This window comes from Coptis chinensis, chromosome 2 (assembly GCF_015680905.1).
Source record: "Coptis chinensis isolate HL-2020 chromosome 2, ASM1568090v1, whole genome shotgun sequence".
NCBI lineage: Eukaryota > Viridiplantae > Streptophyta > Magnoliopsida > Ranunculales > Ranunculaceae > Coptis > Coptis chinensis.
The window spans coordinates 112,175,086-112,193,196 of record NC_141457.1 but is presented as its reverse complement, the minus strand read 5'-3'; the positions used below and the strand labels follow the sequence as shown (position 1 = coordinate 112,193,196).

Sequence of the window (18,111 nt, the reverse complement as noted above, 5' to 3'; positions counted from 1 at the left end):
GAGTATTCCTGCATACATATGTTTTATCAGCAAAAAACACATTGAGCAAATAAAAAGAGTACCTACTCACATCAACTTGAGATAGAGAAAAGTACTTACAATGTTAAGAGTTCGTTTCCAAAGCATGCATATGGATGTTTAAGCCAATTTCTGATAACTCTGTACACATTTTTTTAAGTAAATTGGGCACACCTGTTGCGCCTGCATCACCAAAAAAGTCATTATTGTTCGATCGATCAGTGAAAATCAAGTCCCTTTCACTATTACTATTATTATAATTTTCGCTAAAAAAATGATTGTGTGTAAAAGATTTTATTGTTAAAATTTAGTTTTCATAATCCGTGTCTTATTTGTGTCCCCTCGGCAACGGTTTTGTGTAGATATATTAATGAATGTGTTGGTTATTTTGAAAAACAGAAACCTAGAAACTCAAAAATCATATAGAGATTGCAAAAATGACTAAAACATTAAAAGGAAGCCATTGTGGCCGTTAAGACAAAGTAACTCCAATGACAATAAACGGTCCATAAAGATTAATGCTAGCTAAATGCCTAAAATACCTAATGTCATTTCCTTAGATATCATAATTCATACCACAACACTAACACATCAAGGAAATAAGGAGTCTAATAATAAGTCCTCCTAATTATCTACCAACAAATCTCGGCAGCACGCCAGCACCTTAAACTAAAACGACTTGGCTTGCTTCCCTTTCCCTTGGATTATTTAGCATCAACTGCTTCCGTCCTCAGTTGCACCACTACTTGTGTTTTAATTTACGCAAACAATGTAACTATATATAAAGATAATAATTATATTTATCTCAACGTTTTATCTCAACATTTGTAATGTGAGACCTCAAAAAACAGAAGCTACGTTACAATTAGTCAAATGTAACACATAAGATGAAGGGAAGTGATAGATTCATCCTACTCGTTTCAAAGCTTAGCGTCTGAACTGTTTTCTAAGTCCTCTCCAACGCAGGATAAGAGGAAGAAGAAAATATTAATCTTACCTCTTCCATGGCATGAGACGCTTGACTCGCAATCAAAACATGCATGACCAAGCATTGCAGATCGATTTAATCTAAGGAAAATAGTTTACATTGAGAGAGAGAAAACCTATAGCATAATCAAAGATTGGGGGTCACTTGCAAGCCTGCAGTAGTTCCTATAATCAAAGAAGTCAAGTGGATCCTGCCAGAAGACAAGGAGATAAAAGCCAATACCGATGGCTCCTCTAGTGGCAACCCAGGTAATGGAGGTGCGGGTGTTCTCTTTAGGGATAAAGAAAATCAGATACTAGGTGTTCCTGCACAAGGGCTTGGAGTAGTAACAAACTTTGAAGCAGAATATTGGGCAATCATCTTGGCAGCAGAACATGCCGTGCGTAGAGGATGGCTGAAGTTATGGATAGAATGTGATTCATTGGCTGTGGCTCAAAGCCTTATGGGAGAGAACACGCCATGGAAGATCAGAGCAAGATGGAAAATAGCCACTTCGAAACTTAGCTCCTGGCGAATAACCCATACCTTTCGCGAAGCTAACTTTGGAGCTGACGCTGCAGCAAAGCATGCTTCAACTCTTGATAATAGACAAGCTGTTTGGAGTGACATTCGACCAGGTTTTGTCCCAAGAGTGGAGTGCCCCTTTCGATCCTATTTTAGATTCTGTTAAGTCAGATGAAATGTAATCTTATTATCTCTCTGTAACACATTCTTTTATTCGTAATACTACTCCTTACTTGCGTGCAAAAAAACCTATAGCATAAAACCAGTTATGGAGTGAGAGTGAATTTGTGATTCTCACGCGTCAGGGTCGTTTTAAAAATTTATTGTGCAATAAATATTATAGAATCTTGCTTTAGCGTGCAACACAAGTCTCTACCGGAATATGTCGTAATCCAGCTGTATATTTTAGATTCAAATTAATAGTGCCGAATCCTTAAAAACCCTCGGAAGTTTCAATTTTTTAAAAAAAATGCGCACTTCTCGGTGCAACGAGTACTTAGAAGACACGAGTTTTGCTTTGGGTCGTTATAGCTTCCTCAACGCTCCTTGTCCCGAACCATTCATCTGCATTTTCGTTTCACTCTCACTCCCCACTGTAAGTTTGATTTTACTATTTCATGATGTTGTTTGTTGTTTTCAAGTAAGTATCTCATTCTGTTTTTAACACATCTTGTTTGTTACATGTTGGAATTCATCTTTTTTGCATTCATGACTTTTGATTTTGTTACCTTCCTCGAATGGGGTTTTTACGTTCTTTTGTTTAATTAACGTCCTTTCCAATGTTGGTTGTGGGGACTAATAACATGGGGTTAAGTTCTTGTGCTGGATACAAGTAACGAAGTTCTGCGTTTTTACTTATGTTGACATTTATGTCTGTAGATTTTTGAGAAGACATTTAGTGGGGTAGAATTATTGTTTTATAAGAGGCTGGTAACAAATGACTCGAAAGATGGATGGTAATAGGGGTCATTGTGATGTAAGATCAGAGCTGCTTCAAGTTTATGTTCATGGAGGCATTAGTTCCTTGATTAAGCGAATTGATTCGTCAAATTGTTTATGTTCTTTTTTTATCATCTATCTCCTTATTCCCTAACCCCCAATTTTGTTTTGTTTCGTATATGTGGTTTTAAAGTTAAGGCTAATGTAACCATTTCATACTTGGATTGTGTTCACACTTCACAGCTACATACGCGCTACTGTTGCGGTCTTGCGGATGCTAGGATAACATTTACTTGGATTTACCAAGTTATCGATTTTATCTGAGAAAGTATTTAGTATCGATGAACAAGACCCAAAAGCTCTCCCTTTCCCATAATGTGAGTCTAGGAATGGATAGGTTCACTGGTTTATCATGGACTGAAATCCATCATATTCTATCATTTCTTCCTATCCAAGAAGTGGTTCGAACGTGTGTTCTATCCAAACGGTGGATAAACATATGGTCTTCTGTCCCTTCCTTTCATTTCAATCAAAAGTTATTTCAAACCACTAAAGAATTTACTACGTTTGTGAACTCTTTACTAATTTTTCGAGATGGGTCAGATTTTCAGAAATTCCATCTCTCCTTGGTAACCGAGTTTCAGGCTAGTGATATCGCTAGGGTCGACTCGTGGATCACATATGCAGTCAGACATAATGTCCAAGCTCTTCATATTGAAAATGATTGCACTAAGAATGTCCTGTTAACTCCTCAGTTGTTCTCTTGCGAATCCTTGACAGAGCTAAGACTATCTGGCAACAAGCTATTTGTGCCACCTTGTATCTATTTACCTGCTCTAAAAACTCTGCATCTAATCTCAGTTATTTTAAAGGATGGCCAACTTGATGAGGTCCTATTTTCTGCAAGTCCTTCCTTGGAGACATTTATTCTAAAAGACTGTGACTTTATGCCTGGTATCTTAACTATCTCTGCTTCTAAACTTCGGTATTTGAATCTGAAGGGCAACTTTCCTTCTTCAATTGTTATTTCTTCTCCGAATCTAATCTCCCTGAAACTAAGTATATCAAATTTACGTCCCGTAAATATTATGGTCAACGAGAACCTAAAGTCGCTGTCTGATGCAAACATTGACCTCAGATTTCATTCTTCTCAATCAACTACCCTACTAATTAGTATTTTTAAGAGTGCACGGTACCTGACATTGTCTACATTGTCTGCTCAGGTAAATACTTAGAATGCTTTTATTTACTCTCATTTGACCAAATTGAAATATGATTGTATCAGATTATGTTATTTTCTTTCTTACACTCTTGTTTTTCTTGTCTTAGTCAATTTCTGAGGAACTGCACAAATATCTATCAATACTAACTTGCAACAAGACTCTATTTTCTAATCTGAAGTGGCTGAAGATTGAAACTCTGTTCAGTGACCATGAAATTGTATTGATCAACAGTATAATCAGGCACTCTCCTGAAATTGAATCTGTCTTTTTAGTAAACGATATGGTAAGCACTTAGTACTCAACTCAAGAATTAGTAAATAAAGTTGTTGTTCCTCCATGTTTCTAAGTTTTTTATTTTCACTTTAATGGTCATTGTCAAGGGGGGTCATATTGATGATGATGGTGATGAAGATGAAGATGGTGAAGATGAAGAAGAAGACGACGACGAGGAAGATGAAGATGAAGATGAAGATGAAGAAGATGTAGATGTAGACGTAGATGTAGATGAAGGTCATGGTGATGGTGATAGTGATGGTGATGGTGAAGATGTAGATGTTGATATTGAAGGTGAATATGTTGATGATGGTGAAGGTGAAGATGACGATGGTGGTGTTGGGCACTTTTTGTTGGAGGAGATGTGGTCTGAGTGCAAACTGTCACACCTCAAGTTAATTGAAATCCAAGGGTTTTGTGGATTTGAGAATGAAGTGAAAATGGTTAAAATTTTTCTGGAGAACGCTATTTTTTTGGAGAGAATGATCATCATGGTTTCAGAGCCTACTGAATGGAGTTCTGCAGATAAGCAAGAAATAATGAAAATCGGCAGAAAACTTTTGAAACATCCACGAGCCTCGCTAATAATTTTTCTACATGACCTGTAATGGTTGACCTCGAGTCTTGACACTTTTGTTTTCTCATGTCAGTTAAAATTGTGAGAACAGGTTATATTAAGTGGTTATTTGGATGGGAGGCGAAATAAGTTTTTATGGTTGATATTCGGAGTTTGTGTTAGTTGTTTCCTGTGAATCAAGTAGTTGTTGGTAACCCTAATGATTTTTAAGCTTTTGAAGACTCAGGAGTCCGGTCAGTATTACTATATGGGGTGTAAACTGATTTCCAAGAAACTCTTGCATTTTATAATATATGAAAAATATGATTAGATCTTTCATCTCAAGCCTTTCAAGTAGTTATCGCTTACTTACGTGGGTTTCCCTCAAACAGATGTATACTGCAGGCTCTGCAATGGTTCTTTATGACAGTGATTAAGACATTAAGTACTTAGACACTACTTTTTTCTTGGCCATTCGTGCTTTGTAGTAGAGAAAATATATCCATGTAAATGTACTCGTTAAATGTCAATGTGTTATATAGTCATTTCTCGTAGGCATTATACATAGACATTGATCTTGATCTGCCACAGACTTACTTTTGTTTTTTGTTTGGGAGGGGTGGTAGTGGTGAACATTATGCAATCTGCACTCTGTAAGTCTGTATTGCTTGTACAAGATGGTTCGAGTTTACAAGTAAATAAGATAAAATAAAATACAAAAAAGAACCATATCTCTCAAATGTGTGAAACAATGTTGAAATTCCTGACTATGAAATAGCACAGATAAAATAGTTTGAGTTTACCGCCAACTTAATCCCTTTGGACAAGTTGTAGACGACCTTCAACAGAATTCTTCTTTATGTTGGTCCCAAAATATGACACACATCAGAAATGCTCAGAGGCAACATCCCATCCGCTTCAATTTAAGACTCAATATACAGTTGTAATGATTTTGTCTGTGCAAAATGAAAGGGAGCGTAAAATGCACTCCTTCTGTACAAGATCTAAGGGTTGGTTTAGGAATTTTACGTGCAAACAAATAGTATAAAGCTCGTACAAGAGCAGTTGTAAAGGTTCAAATTCTTTGGCGTTCAATAGTTCTTCTCTTCGGAACCATTTATAACTGAACAACACAAGTACCAACCGAAAGATGTGGTGATTGTTGGAAAACTACACCAAATTTCTAGAAGTCAAAGAGTCGTGAAAGTTTAATTCTGTCTAGGATAATGAAAAGTCTAATTAAAATGTGTGATATAGTTAATGAGGTTTCTAGTATCTAGAGTCTTCTTTAGAGACTATATATATAAGCCATTTATGTACCTATTTTTGGATTAAGAAGAAAACTAAGAAAAAAAGAACTGAGTTTCATGACAATGTTGCAAAGTCAATTTGATGACCAGAACGTTAGTGTAGGAGTGGACAGATTCATTGGTTTGCCACTACCTCTAATCTATCATATTGTGTCGTTCCTTCCAGTTGAAGAAATGGTTCGAACATGTGTTCTATCCAAAGGGTGGAGAAACGTTTGGTCTATCCAAAGGGTATACAAGGACTCTGTTGAGAAAGAGATGCGCTTTCAGGTATTCAAAACCAACGTCGAGTACATTGATACTTTTAACAAGGTTGGTGATCGAACTTATGTGCTAAGTGTCAATGGCTTTGCTGACCAAACCAATGAAGAATTTATAGCATCTCGAAATGGATACAAGAACTCCCCTGAACGAAAGTCTGGGACAGCGTTCATGTACGAAAATGTTACAGCAGTTCCATCTAGTATGGATTGGAGAAAGAAAGGAGCTGTCACACCTATCAAGGACCAAGGCCAATGCGGTAGGTGAACATAGCTGTTACATCCATTAGTTGCTCCTGGTTTTTTCACTTTTTTGGCATACTTATATTATTAAATAGACATCACCTTCTAGCTGTTTGCTAACAATTTTTTGATGTCAAAATACTCAAAAATACAGGAAGTTGTTGGGCATTCTCCTCAAATTGAATATGTTATCTTGGTAAGCGCTCAATTGTTGATACTAAATTCAGTGGCTTACTAGTAAATCCCCGTCCTTCTTTTAACTTTTATCTAATGATCATTGTCAAGGGGAAGTATGAAGACTATGAATACACCAACCAAGTTGAGCTGTTTGAAGAAGAGGATATGATGTCTAACTGCAAGCTGTCACACCTCAAGTTAGTTGAAATTCAAGGGTTCCGAGGATATGAGAATGAAGTGAAACTGGTCAAGTTCTTTCTGGAGAACGCAACAGTTTTGGAGCAAATGTTTATCATGGTTTCAAATTCTGATAAACGGAGTTGCGTAGATAACCAAGAAATGATGAAAATTGGCAGAAAACTACTGAGACATCCACGGGCCTCATCAAGTGTTGGAATCCTGTTTTTGCAAGACCTGTAATGGTTTATGTCCACTCTCCACATTCTGTAATATTAATTTTTCTTTTTTCAGGCCAGTCAAATTGTTTGAACATGGTCATGTACTCATATATCAAAAATATGTTTATATATTGTCAGCCAAGCTTTTGAAATTATGTTGCGCACCACAGTCCAGAGGTTCTGCAATGGTTTTGTGTGTTTTCTTTGAGACAGTGCTTGCATACTCTGAGATTGGTTCTTTCTGATCCTTCTTGTTTGTCGTGGAAAAAATATATCTCAATTTTAAGTTGTGCTAAATGTCAGACATGAGTACTCTTCTCTCACAAATGCCCATTTCTCTTTTCTTATACAGAAAGATTACGGGAAGAATGTAATCAGGTTACTTTTTCCCTTTTGAAGGATGGAGAAATTTCCGATGTACTGTTGCCACCATTGGTTTCGTTGTGGACTTGAGGACGAACATAAATTCGTGGAGTCTGTGCTACAAAGAACTTCCTGTCTCAGACTCTCAGTAGAGTTCATGAAGACTAGAGTACTACAGTGTTGTGAGATTGATAGTCTCTTTCCAAGAAGCTCATCTGTCCCCAGTATAATTTCCATTCCATGCATATAGTAATAACAAATTAGCAGTATCAGGCTATCATGACTCAGGAGACCTTACTAATTTATCTACCCAATAAGTTCGTTCAATAAGACAAAACATGAATATTGTATGTCGTTGTCCATAGATCACTAATGTATAGTTTTGTTACTTTTGTATATTTCAGCACAAATATTTAAGTACTAAATTGTCTATTTGCTATTCAAATCATCTGTGGTTCCCCCGGCACTCAATTGTGAAAATCTCATTTTGGTGTCAAAGTTAACAACACATGACTAAAATTCGTCTATATAAACAAGGACTAGGAATGTGCATACTCACTCAATTACTTGAAACTTGAATCCTACATATCTACAACTCTCAAAACTACACCCCCTACACCCCCAATAGCTTGTAGTCATGGCTTCTTCACTCACATGGCGGTGCATGAGTTTGGCGTTGGTCGTTTTGGCTCTCTATACAACTCAAGCTATGTCACGTAACCTCCAAGAATTATCTATGGAAGATAGGCATGAGCAATGGATGACTAATTATGGTCTGGTATACAAGGACTCTGTTGAGAAAGAGATGCGCTTTCAGGTATTCAAAACCAACGTCGAGTACATTGATACTTTTAACAAGGTTGGTGATCGAACTTATGTGCTAAGTGTCAATGGCTTTGCTGACCAAACCAATGAAGAATTTATAGCATCTCGAAATGGATACAAGAACTCCCCTGAACGAAAGTCTGGGACAGCGTTCAGGTACGAAAATGTTACAGCAGTTCCATCTAGCATGGATTGGAGAAAGAAAGGAGCTGTCACACCTATCAAGGACCAAGGCCAATGCGGTAGGTGAACATAGACTGATAAAAACATCACTAAACTATCTATTGTTACATCCATTAGTCGCTCCTGGTTTTTTCACTTTTTTGGCATACTTATATTATTAAATAGACATCACCTTCTAGCTGTTTGCTAACAATTTTTTGATGTCAAAATACTCAAAAATACAGGAAGTTGTTGGGCATTCTCTACTGTAGCTTCTATGGAAGGTATAACCCAACTCTCAACAGGTAAATTGATATCTTTGTCTGAGCAAGAGCTAGTCGATTGCGACGTAAACGGTGAGGATCAAGGATGTGAAGGTGGTCTCATGGATGATGCCTTTGATTTCATTGTACAAAATCATGGTCTCGCTACTGAAGGTACCTACCCATACAAAGCTATTGATGGAGCTTGCGATAAGAAAAAAGAAGCCTCCCATGCAGCGAATATCACTGGCCATGAAGATGTGCCAGCCAATGACGAGAAAGCTCTGTTAAAGGCAGTTGCAAACCAACCTATTGCCGTGGCTATTGATGCCAGTGGATCAGCCTTCCAGTTCTACTCAAGTGGTGTATTCACAGGAGATTGTGGCACCCAATTGGACCATGGTGTCACCGCAGTTGGTTATGGAACAGCTAGCGATGGTACCAAATACTGGTTGGTGAAGAACTCTTGGGGGACTTCATGGGGTGAGAATGGATACATAAGAATGCAACGTGATATTGGCACTGAAGGGGGTATCTGCGGTATTGCCATGATGGCATCCTATCCAACTGCCTAGTAAGAAACCTTGAGAATATGGATCAAATTATGTGTCTGTGATTAGTACTTTATGTTTAAGTTGTAACTACTGTATTCTAAGTAATTATTAAGTTGTGTCCGTGTAAAGTATGTTCATGTATGTAAATGGCGTAATTACTGAGCAATGTACATTGTACTAGTCCTCTTTTACCGAAATGGAGATGCACTTTTATTTTGATACTGTTCGTAACGCATTTTGAAGAAGATTTTGTTTTTGTCAATCTATATAATTGCGTTCGGGCTTGATGTCGAAAGGATCTGTGCACGCTTATTGTTGGTAATAAACATCTTGAAGTGTAAATACTTGTACAACTTTTCACAAGAGCCAGTTCTTTGATTGACTACCATTGTCACGTTTGAGCTTTATACAGGTACATACAAATGAGTGTTGTTAATATATTCCAGGGGGAATAATGCATGGGTTGGCCAATCATAGTGGCGAATCAATTTGTTTATACTTACTATTCCTTGAATATTGACAAATTTGATGTTTCAACACTTTGCCGTTTTCATTCTCTTTTCAATTTGAGTCATTAGCTATCTATGTAGCAAGTCCGGCCATAGGCCGGGCCAAATGGCTAGTGACTACCTAAAATCTCGGATTTATGAGTTCATGGATATATCATGCAAGTTTGGCAAGGGGTGTCTGTTCAGAATATAATACACTCTTTAACTGGTCGTCTCAACAAACAATTCAACTATGCAAAGTCAAGTCCAAATTCTTAACAAACTTATCCACCATCACTTTACAATCATTAAAAAGAAAAGGTACTCTGAAATTATTTTGAATATAAACAGTAAAAATTATTTCAAAGTGAACAAAGTAGCAACTGCAGTGCATGAACTCAAAATTCAATTTCATAGTCAACAAAGCATGAGAATACGGAAACCAACAGGAATTCCGTTTCCAAGAACATAGCAAATTCAAATTAAGTCACCAATGAGTAAACAATTCGGGCATTTTTATTTGGGAAGTTGAAACAAAAAGGCTAAAATCCCAAAAACTGGTGAAGAGTTTGGCCTCATGCCAATATCAAAAGAAAATAGAATTAATAACCCCAATAGTCATTCCTTATTTCATCATCGAACTTCTTCTTCAGCTCAGGGTGCTTCTCAAAGTATTCATCTGCAGTCATGGTACTAATCTTCGACTGCTCAGATGAAGATGGAACCGATTAGAAATATAAGAATGAAACCATCTCAAATTTTAGGATAAACTAATTCAATCCCTTTACCTTCAATTCTCGAACTTCTACGATTTCCTTTTCCAATCTTTTCGGACTCTTTTCGGGGATTGCTTTGCCGGCTTCTTTTAGCTCCACCAACCGTAAACCGGGCATTCAATCATTACATGCAATAAATATGATTCTAAAGAAAGTTAACTTCGCTTGCACACACTGGAATTTTATCAAAGAGACTGCTTCTATCTAACATACATATCCTGATTCAACTGTAGTGTATAAACCCCCTTGCATCATGAATTGACAAGATGATAGTCACCAACGAAAACTAAAAAAAGGAAAAAGAGTTGGGTTCTCACTAATGCTTCAAACTTTGGTTTATATTGAGGAGTCACGGTGTCCACATACTTAGGGATCTCGATGCCTGGAGAACAAATAGTAAAGGTATGCAAAAAATGAACACATTCAGTAAAATCTTTGAAGTGTAAACCGCTATAAAGCAGAAAAATTAAATGAAAACAAACCACATATAGCTGACCCTTACCCTCGCATACAAATTCTGAGAAAGTATATCAGATAAGATGTTATCAAATAGTTGTGGTTACTTAACCAAAGGATTCCTACCTGGTAGTCTGGTACATGTGTGCCAAGGAAGCATTACGCATTCCCAATATTTTATTTAGCCGATACATGTGACACCCCTCATACAACGGAGCGAAGCGGAAGTTATCAGTCGCAATAGATGAGTGCTATTTAAACATATATCATGTCTGTAACCCATTATCCTATATATAGGTACACTAACCAGAATGCGATTTATTTATATCAACCTCAAGGCAAAGATGAGTTAAAATCTGAAGAATTGACATTCACTATTATGCTTATTGAAATCTTAAATTTAAATAAGACTAAGAACAACAGAATTGTCGAATTTTAAAGAAGAGCACCCTGTTGAGGTTTTAAGCAACTACTACTACTAAAAAAAACTGCTCATTTTTTAACTTATCCCAATATAATCCCATAATGTAGGAACACCACCCAAGATGGAAATCATATCAATACCCCAAGTATGAGCCCAATGCCACATTTCCATAAAATTCATAACCATTTCCATAAAATTCATAATCCTAAATTACATGAAATAGTCTTTCCTTTATTTCATAGCTTATTTTCTCACTTACAAAAAAAAAAAAATGAACATACTGTCATAAGCTTCTTTATACATATCAACCAAGCGAGAACCAATTCCTTTTCTATAATACTCCCAGTCTATCGGCTCCGGTTCCTGTCAGCATCAGAAATTAAATAAAGTAACCCTTTAAATCTTTCCATCAATTTAACATAAATCGGTAAATAAAAGGAAATAATAATAAAATGACCTGGCTGAACTTGGTTTGAAGAGTGTTGTTGACTTCGTCAAAAGCACGACGAAGACTGGAAAATTCCTTACGGGCTTCATCAGAGACAAGAAGTTTGTACATTCCATTCCAATCTATTGTTCCCCTTTTTGCTGCGGATATCGCTTTTGCAGCTACGTCTGCTACTTTCTTTCCAGCTACGCTAGCGCTCATTTTTTTTTTTTTTTTTAATGATTGAGATTAGATAGATGAGGGTTTCTTTCGTTTATAGAGAAAAGGAAACGGGCTAGACTGTTTGCCAGGGTTATCTCATTTGATGTCTTCTCCTGTTGTATTGGAGAGGGTATCTTTTTCCTTTCTTTGTTTCATTAAATACCCAAAACGCCCACTACTACAACAATCCAATATATAATTTTGGTAAACTTTTTCGAGAGGATAAATCCTTATAACTAAACAAATAAAATAAGATAAAAAATAATAATCTTATATATAAAGCGGATACCAGATTTTCCAATTAGTTCCCGTATTTCTGGTTTTATACCAAAGTTTTAAATGGAAAGGGTACCGGAAAGTTAGACAGCCACTTATTTTTTGTTTTTCATTGGAAGGGTAAATTGGGAAAAATGAAGTGACGGAATTATAAGCCGAATAATAACCCGAAACAGACGCACCGTTTCGAGTACTTTACCAGTTTATCTACAGTATAAATATTAACCGCTAAGAAAAAAAAAACATCTTCTTTCTCCGGCAAAATAACGAAACTCCATCACTTATTTTTTTCAAATTCGTTACTTTTTTATTTTATTCTCACCATTTAGACCCCGTTTCCAGATTTGACTAAAAAGAGATAAAATGATAAGTACGATGTTCCATGGCGATCTTCAAAAACAGGTTTGATTGCTTTTTCTTCCCGTCTCGTTCTCTTATGTTTCTTTCTAATTTTTTTTCCACATAACTTTTAATTGTTTGAAAAAATGCCTGAATAACTTTATGTTTAGTTACACTTGAATTTTGCTACTATTAGATTGTTTAATATCAATAAGTTAGCGCTTCCCAAAATCGGTTTGAGGCTTTCGTATTTTTGTCAAACACAGGTCGCTGTTAGAACTTAGAAGGACTGCTAAATTACAATAGTGCCGTTCAAAATGGGATTCTGGAAAGTTGATTATAAATTTGCAAGTAACGATGTAATCCGCTTACTCTTTCTTCTGCCTGGCCTTTGTCTTTGCTATGTCCTGGTAAGTACTGTCTCTGCCTTTTTTTCTTCTTCTCTTAGTTGTTATATAGAATGTCTTAATAGATAAAGAAATAAGAACTGGTGTTTGAAATCTATTTTACATAGTTCACAATTTAATAAAAGTCCACATTCATGTATAAGAAAAATGAATGAACTCTCAAGCAATCAAGGTTCTTTCACTTCATGTCTTTCATTTTCTAAATCAAAACGGAACAACCACCAAAAAAGTTTGTTTTCTCTCACCCATATATTCTTCTTCTTTAGCCCATAGTTTATTTCCCAATTTCATTTTTTCCATCGCTTTTGAGTTATGTTTACCAGCATTTTTTTTCCCATATTTCATTTATCTTTTGTTTAGATCAGATTTGTATTTAGAGTGATTTTATTGTACTTTTAGATTGCAATAGCATTATCAACAGTTAATCCAGGGGTGTGTGTTTCACAACTCCCATTTTTCAAGCGTGTTCCTTTCAATTTTCGTCCTTGGTGATTATCCTGAGAGTTTAATGCATTATTTGTTACTAAGACGTACTCTGTGTGAACTCCAAAAGTTTAGCCACAGTTTGTGTTGTATAACTCCAAAAGTTCTATAGAATTGCTCTTATATTTGGTCTCACTTAGCTAGGAACATTCACACCCTTCAATAATAAAATACATTTATGTTGAATTCCTTTTTTTTCCCCTGCAACTATGATAGGCAGTCTGTTGTCTATTTAAAAATAAGTTAGCTATAATGACAGTTGCGCTCGGATCACTTCACAGGTTCTTGGCTAATTAAGGTTTTTTACATCCTAATATTTCTTAGATGTCTGTTACAGGATAAAAAAGTGGATTCCAAAGAGGATTTCTTAGTAAGAGAGCTGAAGGAAGATATTGTAGGATCACTGGTCTTATTAGGCAGCTGGAAGTGCAGAAGGAAGAAATTATTCAGGATAAGAAATTGTTTTAGACCATATTGATGGTACAAGAGATGATGCGATTCTGAACAATGGGACTACCAGCAAGACCACAACCTGCATTTAGAACCCGAAGTTGCTATTGGTCTCTTCTCAAGCAAGGAGTTGTGAAGATCGATGTTGTTGGTGCATTGAGAGGAATTCCCAGGATATCAGGTATGGGTGCTAGCTTCAGAGATGACATGGGGAACTTCTTACTGGTACTGAGTAGAAAAATATGAGTCCAAACACTTGGCCAAGTGTATAGCTATGATAGAGTGTAGAATGAGCAATTTAACATTGGTTGGGTCTACTTGTGGATTAAATCTGATTCTGTTGCTGCAGTTCACTCATTTGGCGAAAACAAGTTGCCATGAAGAACCCATCCAAGGTGAAATATATGTAAGAAAAGCTGCAAGCTATAAGGATGACAACCAATTACAGAGAAGTGAATATCGTGGCAGATAAAGCGGCTAAGTTCGGAGCAACATTGGCTCAACAATGAGTTTTTAGTGATCCAAGGAAGACCGACATGGGTTAACAGATGGGACGTACCTGATCTAGCCTACTACAGGTGTAAAGATAGATGAAAAATGTGCATGTTTGAATATTTTTGCAGGAGCTGTCTTATATAAACACTACCAGGTGTGATTTTGTCTGTAACTCGCACTGCACATTCTCCCTCTTTTACATTATATAAAATATTGCTGACTTGGCAAAAATAAATCGTATATACATTTCTCCTTTCTCACTGAACTTACAATGGAAAATAAACCCAAACAGACGCACCTTTCCATCGCTACATAAATCACAACAACAAAAAATGGCACACAAATTCTCTAAACTCTTTTTCATCATTCAGACTCTAAAAAATAATCTTAACAGACACCGTTTGGCAGATATATCCCAATTAAAACCCGTTCCTCTTCTTCTCCAAAAAAAAATTTAATAATAACAACATTCTGAAACTCTCGCTCATGAATCTATTTTTGGGTTTTCTACCATCTCTTTTAATTAGTTCCCGTATTTTCCCAAACATCTTGCATCTAAACCGGAAGCGGAGGTGGAAAGAAGAGAGGTTATTTCCGCACCAAAGTGAGTTTTTTTTTCGGTAGGTAGCGGCGATGGAAGTCACACCAGTGCTGATCCAGTTGTTTATTACCACAGGAGTCATGCAGTTACGAGAAGTGATTGTGATTCCGTTCCGGATATCCCAGATGCAGTGCCTGTTCATAGGGATTCAGTTTCAGAGTTCGAGTGTTGATGTGTAGCAAAATCAGAATAGACTCAAATCTGGGATTCTCGGGGTGGGATGGCAATATTTCTAATCGATAGGTGGGATAAGAATAGGATGCCAAGGCCCACTGGTGAAGGGAGTTCATTTGCTGTTGCGGAGTCAAGAGGTCGCTGTTGATGCTGCGAGCTTTCATCGGTGCTGGAGGAACAGAAAGACCGAACTGGTTTTGGTTCACTCGTTCTTGGCGCTAGGGCTTGGTCTTATTTGATAGGATTAAAGACTGATATGCTTCACTCCTGAGCCAGCTAAATACAGGACCTTGGTAAACGCAATGATCAGCAAAGAACAAGAAGAACGGGGGTTATGGTGAAGAATAGGAAGAAAGCTACTGAGGCCCTTGGGCCAGTTAAGAGAGTCAGTCTTCTTCAGTATCCCATCTGTCTATTAGTCAAAGAGGAATCACAACTGTCTCACGAAAGAAGGGTCTCCAGCAGTGTATTCATGGTCATTCCAAACATAGGATTTTCGCCTAGGTAATCTCGCTTTCGTCATACAGGTATTTCACTGCTCTGATTTTTTTTTTTTTTCGGTTTTATTTTTTGCTTCTTTTCCCACTTTAAGTATTCGCTAATATCGCTAATCTGCATGTTACAGGCTTACTGTGTATGGTTGCGCGCTTCATTTTCAGTATCATCCTCAGAGGTGCGTTTATTTTTTAAGGGATTGTTTCAATTTAAATAATGCTATAGTTTATCCTAGACTGGCAACCCGCAACTTCATGTTTCAATCTCAGAGTCAGGGTCTTATGAAGAATTTAGCATTTAAATTTTGTAGTGTTCTTATTTTTTTAGGGTTTTATTTGGTTGTCATTTGGATAATGACTAATCATAAACTGTGTTTTGATTTTTTTTTTTTGGGGTGTTATTTGGTCGTCATGTGGATTACAAATAATTGTATGCTCTATAATGGTTCTGTGTGATTTTTCTCGAGAGTTGAAGTACAATTGTTATAAATTGTACCATGATTTTTCACAATGTTGCTAACTTATCAATCAAAATATAAGAAAGAACTTGGGATGCTTTTTGATATTCTCAGCTTATTTCTTTGCTCCAAGTATTCTTAAATAATTATTTACTGCTCTATGTGTGCCTCAAATACTTATGGGATTTTCTAGATGTAGTCTGTGGATTGTCCATTGGCTTCAAACCTCTTTATCTCTACTTTTGCCATTCTGGCTATTGATTCATCCAGAACAATCCAGTAATGTATTGTAACTTCTGTGACAGTTTATGCGACCACGCTCACGTGACAAGAAACTTAAAGAAGAATGGGCTGTGTCACTAAAATCCGTTGAAGATATTCATGATGTATGATTTTCATTTCCATTTCATAGTATTACTGCGCCTTCCAATTTCTTTAGCTTAAACAATTCCATGAGAAAATATTTCCTCATTTGGTTCTTGATGCATAAGATATTTATGCAATGGTGCCTAGGAAAACTTGAAAGCAATCCATGGTCAGAGTTAAATGGTCTCCAGGCAGAGACAAAGATCGTTAATGAACAATTGGGAAGCATTAATTTGAAGGGTTTTCTGACCATCAACAGCCACCCATCTGTTAATGCAGCAAAATCTGATTCTCCTTCTGTTGGTGAGTAGTATATTATTTAAGTCATGCACCATCTTATAGCATCATCTTTTGTTGTTACTGAAGAAATGACGAGATGTTCTTTCTATCAGATTACCGTCACATTGTCTATTTGGAGTTGTGAACTTCTAATGATTTTTTGCGTTTAAAAAGACATGTTGAAAACCTACGTTTCTTTTTGAATGCATTTCTTTGGTATCTATGTAAATTTTGTTTAGAAGAGACGTCCCTTGCCATCTTTGCTTTTCAGCAACTATGGTGGATGATGCATTCCGTTTTCTTTTTCGTTTTGGGATTCCTCTTGGAGAGCTATTGGATGAAATAACCTGTAGCACTTGAGGATTCTGTTAATATCTACTCTTATGGGAACTAGCATGAGTAGGTTGTTTCAGTTACTAACATGCATTCTTCACAGGATGGGGATGGGGTGGACATGGTGGCTGTGTTTATTAGAAGGCCTATGTGGAGTTCTTCTGTTCTCAAGGGCAATTTATCAGAAGGCCTATCGTGAAAATCAGGCAAACATTAGAGCTGAATCAACTTTATTACATTACAGCAATCATTTGTAAGAATTCAGTTTCTAATTTTCCATGCTCCTGCACTCATGCCAAACAACCAAGAGTTCATTTGCGAATTTCATCAACATAATACCTATTTTCTTGGTAAATTAGTTTGTGGCATATGCACTAATATTTACTAAATTACAGGCTGTTAAATACCTCTTCGAATATATTTATTTGCACCATGGCAGAGCAGCAAAATCGAATCGGACAAAGAACACAACTAGCATATTGAAGTGTTTTTTTCTTATTGAAGTTTTTTGTCAGACCTTTACCTTTATTAATCTAAAACATGTTACATAATATATTCATTCAAACAAATATAATATGTTACTATTCTAATTTACATGGCGTTCATTCTTTTGATTTTCTATACCCCAATTTTCTTTTCTAGCACGTGCAACGCACGTGCCCGTTTACTAGTAATAATAAAAGAATTAAGTTGTATGAAATGAGAAGTTGAGAACAATGAAAAGTAACTACAATAGTTTATATAGTAAAAAAAATCAATCTAGTTGGTGGCGACTAGCAAAGTCGGTAAAACCTTTGGGTGATGATACCAGAGGTCTGGGACTCGAATCCCGCCAGCATCAAAGAGTTACTGATCTCATTTAAAACAGGCTTACCAAACCAAAAAAAAAAAAAAAAATCAATCTAAAATATCTAAAATTACAAGTTAGGTTGAACGTAAATCTAAACGTTAGAGCAATGTTTAAGTAAACCGCTAATTTCTGAGGGTTTTAAGTGGAAATCTAAAACCCTTGTAGTAATAACGAATTAGGAGTATCAGGCTATCAGGACTCAGGAGACCTTACTAATATATCTACCCAATAAGTTCGTTCAATAAGACAAAACATGA

The 18,111-nt window shown here is 36.5% G+C and overlaps 3 protein-coding genes and 2 long non-coding RNA genes across 6 annotated transcripts; 4 read left to right on the top strand and 1 right to left on the bottom strand.

Annotated features, from left to right (window-relative positions):
- Positions 1 to 2,334: 2,334 nt before the first annotated feature.
- Positions 2,335 to 7,034, top strand: LOC147520741 (uncharacterized). Its single transcript, XM_086594326.1, has 8 exons — positions 2,335 to 3,672; positions 3,779 to 3,955; positions 4,053 to 4,549; positions 4,894 to 4,946; positions 5,978 to 6,081; positions 6,191 to 6,331; positions 6,469 to 6,510; positions 6,600 to 7,034. The coding sequence occupies exons 1-8, from the start codon at positions 2,791 to 2,793 to the stop codon at positions 6,909 to 6,911; spliced, it is 2,208 nt and encodes a 735-aa protein (XP_086450452.1). The 5' UTR covers positions 2,335 to 2,790; the 3' UTR covers positions 6,912 to 7,034.
- Positions 7,035 to 7,804: 770 nt separating this feature from the next.
- On the top strand, positions 7,805 to 9,279 carry LOC147520740 (senescence-specific cysteine protease SAG39-like). Its single transcript, XM_086592252.1, has 2 exons — positions 7,805 to 8,319; positions 8,485 to 9,279. The coding sequence occupies exons 1-2, from the start codon at positions 7,890 to 7,892 to the stop codon at positions 9,075 to 9,077; spliced, it is 1,023 nt and encodes a 340-aa protein (XP_086448378.1). The 5' UTR covers positions 7,805 to 7,889; the 3' UTR covers positions 9,078 to 9,279.
- A 654-nt stretch (positions 9,280 to 9,933) lies between these two features.
- Positions 9,934 to 11,961, bottom strand: LOC147520739 (ATP synthase subunit d, mitochondrial-like). The gene is made up of 5 exons (XM_086592253.1): positions 11,658 to 11,961; positions 11,482 to 11,563; positions 10,638 to 10,702; positions 10,333 to 10,422; positions 9,934 to 10,248 (listed from the first exon to the last, which is right to left on the bottom strand). Exons 1-5 carry the CDS (start codon positions 11,847 to 11,849, stop codon positions 10,147 to 10,149), a joined length of 531 nt encoding a protein of 176 aa, XP_086448379.1. The 5' UTR covers positions 11,850 to 11,961; the 3' UTR covers positions 9,934 to 10,146.
- A 155-nt stretch (positions 11,962 to 12,116) lies between these two features.
- LOC147520738 (uncharacterized) lies at positions 12,117 to 14,547 on the top strand. Its single transcript, XR_015212798.1, has 4 exons — positions 12,117 to 12,527; positions 12,731 to 12,874; positions 13,692 to 13,985; positions 14,154 to 14,547. It is a non-coding gene; the product is annotated as an uncharacterized LOC147520738 (long non-coding RNA).
- Positions 14,548 to 15,112: 565 nt separating this feature from the next.
- LOC147520737 (uncharacterized) lies at positions 15,113 to 17,359 on the top strand. 2 transcript variants are annotated; one of them, XR_015212799.1, is made up of 5 exons: positions 15,113 to 15,601; positions 15,700 to 15,747; positions 16,332 to 16,412; positions 16,540 to 16,695; positions 17,108 to 17,359. It is a non-coding gene; the product is annotated as an uncharacterized LOC147520737 (long non-coding RNA). The 2 variants fall into 2 exon arrangements; XR_015212800.1 differs by having other exon boundaries at positions 15,142 to 15,601; positions 16,518 to 16,695.
- Positions 17,360 to 18,111: the final 752 nt, after the last annotated feature.

What these genes read in the sequence shown, in the direction of transcription:
- LOC147520741 (XM_086594326.1), top strand. Translation starts at nt 2,791, where the DNA reads ATGAACAAGACCCAAAAGCTCTCCCTTTCCCATAATGTGAGTCTAGGA. An exon ending in GACAGTGATTAAGACATTAA is followed by an intron (nt 4,947 to 5,977) that starts GTACTTAGACAC and finishes CGTTCCTTCCAG; the next exon opens with TTGAAGAAATGGTTCGAACA. An exon ending in AGAAAGAGATGCGCTTTCAG is followed by an intron (nt 6,082 to 6,190) that starts GTATTCAAAACC and finishes AAGAATTTATAG; the next exon opens with CATCTCGAAATGGATACAAG.
- LOC147520739 (XM_086592253.1), bottom strand. Translation starts at nt 11,849, where the DNA reads ATGAGCGCTAGCGTAGCTGGAAAGAAAGTAGCAGACGTAGCTGCAAAA. An exon ending in GTATAAAGAAGCTTATGACA is followed by an intron (nt 10,703 to 11,481) that starts GTATGTTCATTT and finishes TTTGTTCTCCAG; the next exon opens with GCATCGAGATCCCTAAGTAT. An exon ending in TAGAAGTTCGAGAATTGAAG is followed by an intron (nt 10,249 to 10,332) that starts GTAAAGGGATTG and finishes TCATCTGAGCAG; the next exon opens with TCGAAGATTAGTACCATGAC.
- LOC147520740 (XM_086592252.1), top strand. Translation starts at nt 7,890, where the DNA reads ATGGCTTCTTCACTCACATGGCGGTGCATGAGTTTGGCGTTGGTCGTT. An exon ending in CAAGGACCAAGGCCAATGCG is followed by an intron (nt 8,320 to 8,484) that starts GTAGGTGAACAT and finishes TCAAAAATACAG; the next exon opens with GAAGTTGTTGGGCATTCTCT.